This window comes from Brassica napus, unplaced genomic scaffold (genome assembly GCF_020379485.1).
Source record: "Brassica napus cultivar Da-Ae unplaced genomic scaffold, Da-Ae ScsIHWf_1666;HRSCAF=2287, whole genome shotgun sequence".
Lineage (NCBI taxonomy): Eukaryota > Viridiplantae > Streptophyta > Magnoliopsida > Brassicales > Brassicaceae > Brassica > Brassica napus.
In genome coordinates, this window is record NW_026015084.1 from 15,557 (window position 1) to 21,189 (window position 5,633).

At 46.1% G+C, this 5,633-nt stretch overlaps 1 protein-coding gene across 1 annotated transcript; it reads left to right on the plus strand.

The window, feature by feature from the left end:
• Positions 1–354: 354 nt before the first annotated feature.
• On the plus strand, positions 355–3,084 carry LOC125598242. Its single transcript, XM_048772462.1, has 4 exons — positions 355–1,789; positions 1,982–2,013; positions 2,097–2,324; positions 2,398–3,084. The coding sequence occupies exons 1-4, from the start codon at positions 355–357 to the stop codon at positions 3,082–3,084; spliced, it is 2,382 nt and encodes a 793-aa protein (XP_048628419.1).
• Positions 3,085–5,633: the final 2,549 nt, after the last annotated feature.

Here is a 5,633-nt window from a genome sequence, read left to right on the forward strand (position 1 = left end):
CAGACTATAAGTATGTACTTTCTCTTTCTTGGCATGCCACCACTTGGAGTACGGGTTGAGAAGCCTTAGGCTTTGGTCTGACGGGACGTGTTAGTGGGCGGCCTGGCCTAGTTACGAATTGCACTTTTTGTAACTTTGGCTGGATTGCCCGTTAACCCGTCTTGTAGCGCTCCTGAGCCTTGGTAGACGGTCGGGCCGTCGGTCATGTTCTTGTTTGATTGTTGGCCGGTGGTTTGACCTATGCCTAGAACGGTTTGGGGGTGTTACAGAGGTGGTATCAGAGCATGGTTTCGTCCATGCGTGACACAAGTGCTTTTTTTAACGGTTTTATCGAGTCAAAGGAGTCGCAAAAAGATGATTAGGAAACCAGCCGCTTCCCGTGGTAGGAATATGACTTACCCTTTTTATTGTGTGCAGATGGCTAATCGCGGGACAGGTGATGATGGACGAGGTCGGATATGGGGAGAGGGTATGGATTGGACAGGCGGAGGATTGGGTCACAGATCAGATCAGGATAATGGAAATGGCATTAGTGAGATGTTTGGACACGATAGGAGCCCTCTGCAGAGAACAAGATCTTTTCCTGTTTACGGTAACAGGACTAGAGTGAGAGATGACAGTTTGGCGAGTATTGGCCCAAGTCATAATTGGGACCAGAGACATCAACATAATCAATCCGTTCAATCAAACCCAAGGCCAGATCAGAACCATGCCACCGAAAGACCACAAGATCATGGAACCGAAAACACCTTGAAGCTTTTACATGACGTGATGACCGAGGCACTTGGTAACCAAGGCAGGTGTACTCAACCCCCTGAAGTTTCCAAGCTATTATCTACCATGAAGAACATTGGATCCTACAAGTTCAAAGGAGGATCCGATCCTATTGAGGCCGACAAGTGGATTACTATGATGGAGAAGAATTTTGAAGCCATGGAGTGCCCGGAGGAGTATAAGAAGAAGATCGCTGTGTACTACTTGGAAGGCGACGCCACAGGATGGTGGGACAGCATAGACAGACAGCGTGGACACAACATCACATCATGGGAGTCGTTCAAGGGAGAGTTTGAGAGGAAATACTTTCCTCCAGAAGCAAAGCATCGATTGGAGCGCCAGTTCATGAACCTTGTTCAAGGAGATAGGCCAGTGAGGAGTTACGAATCTGAGTTCACAAGGTTGAGGCGACATGTCTTTGATGGGCGTGAAGATGAAGCAACTATGATCCGTAACTTTATGTACGGATTGAAGCCGGAGCTTGGAAGTCGTTTAGCTGGAAGCAACTTTAGCAGCTTATCTGAGCTAGTGGAAAAAGCTGTTAATGTTGAAACTGTATTGGAGGCTGAAAGGAAGACCTTACCACATTCTGGTGGACACACCAAGTTTAGCCAAGGAGAAAGGCCAAATTTCAACAAGGGTCCAAGATCTTACAAAGGAAAAGGGCGAGGATTTGGAGGCCAAGCCAACAATCGTGGTAACACTGTGGTGTGTTACATATGTGATCAACCGGGACATATTTCTAAGTTTTGTCCCAACAGACAACGGAGTAACCAGCAGGGTTATTCATCTATAAGGATGGAAGATGTTACTTGTTTCTCTTGCGGTATGAAGGGCCATTATGCATCGTCATGTCCAAACAAGCCAATCCCTGCGACCCCTCTCGCAATCCGAGCTCCTCCTAGCCGTCCAGCTATTGAGCCAGCACCAAAGAAGCAAAACCTAGGAGGTAGAGTTTATGCCTTAGGTGTAGAAAACCCAGACAATGCAGGACCGTCAAGCGGTCCCATCACAGGTATTGTGGGTGCTTAACCTCCTCTTTTATTGAATGGAAATTTAGTTGCTGGAATCTAGTTAGTATGCTGGTTAGTATAGATTGCTTGATCGCTAGGTTGCGCGTTTAGAAATTTAGGATGATGATTGATGGTTGTGAGAATTTTGATTAGTTTTTGTGATTGAGATATTGTTGATTGGATTACTGTGGCAGGAACCATACATGTTGCTGGTAAACCCACACATGTATTGTTCGACTCGGGGGCAACACATAGTTTTGTGACCCCTGAAGTAGCTGCCCGGTTTTGGGATTGTTTTGTGGTTGACAGGATAGACGTGGCCGTTTGACCCCCGCAGACCGAACCCTTCAAGCAAATCAGTGTATCAAGAATGTTCCATTGGTCATTCAAGGCAAAGAATTTGTGGCAGATCTGTTTGTCGTGCCTTTAAAAGGGTACGAGGTAATCCTTGGAATGGATTGGTTATCGAGCTACGGAGTTCAGATCGACTGTGGAAAGGGAAGGTTGTTGTTCGGCAGAGGTAAACGACCAGAGATGGTATACTATGGAATCAGTCCTAGTATGACCGTGTCTTTGGTAGCAGCGATGAGAGTACAAGATTTGTTTCAAGACGGGGATGATGTATTTGGTGACCTTATCGGTTAGTGGAGGAGCCACTAATGATGAAGTTAAGGTCGAAGACATAGAAGTGGTCCAAGAGTTTGAGGATATCTTTGCACCACTAAAGGAATTACCTCCACCTCGGAGTAATCCCTTTACCATTACTTTGGAGCCTGAAGCAAAACCTATAGCTAAGGCACCATATCGGATGGCACCTGCGGAATTAGCCGAGCTAAAGAAACAATTGGAAGATCTATTGGAAAAGGGATTCATCCGGTCGAGCTCTTCACCTTGGGGAGCTCCTGTGTTATTTGTGAAGAAGAAGGACGGAAGCATGAGGTTGTGTATCGATTATCGTGGTATCAACAACATCACGATAAAAGATAAGTATCCTCTTCCGAGGATAGACGAGTTGTTAGACCAACTAAAGGGAGCTAGTTGGTTTTCGAAGATTGATTTGGCATCAGGGTATCACCAAATTCCTATTGCCAAGTCAGACATTATGAAGACGGCGTTTCGGACGAGGTATGGGCAGTACGAGTTTGTAGTTATGCCCTTTGGTCTCACAAACGCACCTGCGGCTTTCATGCGTTTGATGAATGAAGTGTTTCACGACTATCTCGACAAGTTCGTGATCATTTTCATTGATGACATCCTGGTGTACTCGAGAAGTAAGGAGAGCACAAAGAGCATCTGAGACTGGTTATGGAGAGGTTACGGAATCAGAAGCTATTTGCCAAGTTCAGCAAGTGCTCGTTTTGGAAGAGAGAGATAGGATTTCTGGGTCACATAGTATCAGGAGAGGGCGTGGCTGCTGATCCAGAAAAGGTCCAAGCCATACGAGAATGGCCTCGACCTACCACTGTGACAGAAGTGAGGAGTTTTCTCGGACTTGCGGGCTATTATCGGAAGTTTGTTAAGGACTTTTCCTCCATTGCAAAGCCTTTAACTAAACTTACCGGTAAAGGAGTTCCTTTCTTATGGGTGGAAGAAACCGAGAAGGCATTCAAGAAGTTGAAGGAAGCTCTCACGACCGCACCTGTGTTAGCTTTGCCCGAGCAAGGTAAACCTTACACGGTTTACACGGATGCTTCACGCGTTGGGTTAGGTTGTGTTCTTATGCAAGATGGGCGAGTCATTGCATATGCTTCGCGACAACTACGGAAGCATGAGGATAACTACAGTACACATGACTTGGAGTTAGCGGCCGTGGTGTTCGCTTTGCGAATTTGGAGATCTTACTTGTATGGAGAAGAAGTGGAGGTATACACGGACCATCAAAGTCTTAAATACCTCTTCACTCAGCCAGATCTCAACCTGCGCCAGCGTAGGTGGATGGAGTTTGTGGCAGACTACGACATACGGATTCGCTACCATCCTGGTAAAGCGAATGTTGTTGCGGACGCCTTAAGTCGAAGAAAGTTGGACGCAGATTTAGAGAAAGAAGTGGAGCTATTGAACCAGGAGTTGAAACAAGTGAAGTTGGTCGTTTTGGAAGGGCAGACAAGCGAGCCATTGGGACTTCAAGCGGTGAATCAGGCCAGCTTGATTCAGAGAATTCGAGAAGAACAACTTAAGGATGAGAAGTTACTGAAGATTGCTGAAGAACTCAAAGGACAAGCCGGGCCAAATAATGCGGGATACTACTTGGCGGAGGATGGAACCTTGCTAATTAATGGGAGGATCACTGTTCCTAAAGGACAAGGGCTGAGAGATGAGATACTAAGGATCGCACATCATTCTTTACTTAGTATCCATCCTGGAAGTTCGAAGATGTACCGAGACGTGAGAAGATACTATCATTGGCCGGGCATGAAGAGATCAGTAGCACAATGGGTTGCTCAGTGTGCAACTTGTCAACAAGTCAAGGTGGAACATCAAGTTCCAGGAGGATTGTTGCAGAGTCTTCCGATACCTCAATGGAAATGGGACTCTATTTCCATGGATTTCATCACCGGATTACCTATTGCTCCAGGTAGATCGAACAACTCGATATGGGTGATTGTGGATAGGTTAACCAAGGTCACACACTTGTTGCCTATGCGGGACACTGATAAAGTTGAAGTTTTGGCCGAGCTGTACATCGACCAAATCGTGAAGTTACATGGTGTACCCTCAGACATCGTCTCAGATCGCGATCCAAGGTTCACGGCATCATTCTGGGAAGCACTGCAAGAAGCCTTGGGAACTAAACTGTACAGAAGCACGGCGTTCCATCCAGAAACAGATGGCCAAACGGAAAGGACCATTCGGACCATCGAGGACATGCTGCGGATGTGTATTCTCGATTGGGCAGGAACTTGGGAGAAGCATTTACCGTTGGTTGAGTTCTCGTATAACAACAGTCATCATTCGAGCATAGGGATGTCACCTTATGAAGCATTATACGGAAGGCCATGCAAGACGCCTATGTGTTGGACGGAAGTGGGCGAAAGAAGAATGTTTGGGTCACCTATTGTTCAGGAGACCATGATTAAACTGGAGACGATTCAGGCCAACATGAAGAAGGCTCAGGACCGTCAGAAGAAGTACGCAGACCAGTCAAGAAGAGAAGTAACTTTTGAGATAGGAGATTGGGTCTATTTGAAGGTTACTGCACAGAAAGGGAAGGACAGATTTGGCAAGGTCGGGAAACTTGCGGTCAGGTTCATTGGTCCGTACAAGATCATCGGGAAAGTTGGTGAGGTAGCTTACCGATTGGATCTGCCAGCAGATATGCATCTACATCCAGTATTCCATGTTTCCATGCTTCGGAAACATATACGGGATCCAAGTACTGTTGAGCCCGAGAGAATCGAGGAGTTGGAGACAAACCTTACGTATCCGGAAGGACCAATCAGATTAGGAGAACGGCGTATTCGGAAGCTCAAAAATCGTGAGATTGCTCAAGTACAAGTGTTCTGGGGAAGACAAAACAAGATTCATGTTACTTGGGAGGATGAAGCGAGATTTAAAACCGATCACCCGGAGTTTTCCGAGAGGACGTTGTAATGGAAGAAGGAGGCCCCTCAGAGCCTTAGAATTCGAGGACGAATTCTGTTAACGGGGGGAGAATGTAGAAACCCTTAAAAAAAAAAAAAAAAAAAAGAATGGTCGAGTATCTTTGGGTGATCGAGTCGCGGACGATCAGATTGTTCTTGTCTGAACCATGAGTCAAGTATGCCACTAGACAATGGTTAGACAATGTAGTAGATTGATTCAAAGGATGTTTGAAGCAAGACACTTTTGGAAGCACAACAGGAAGAC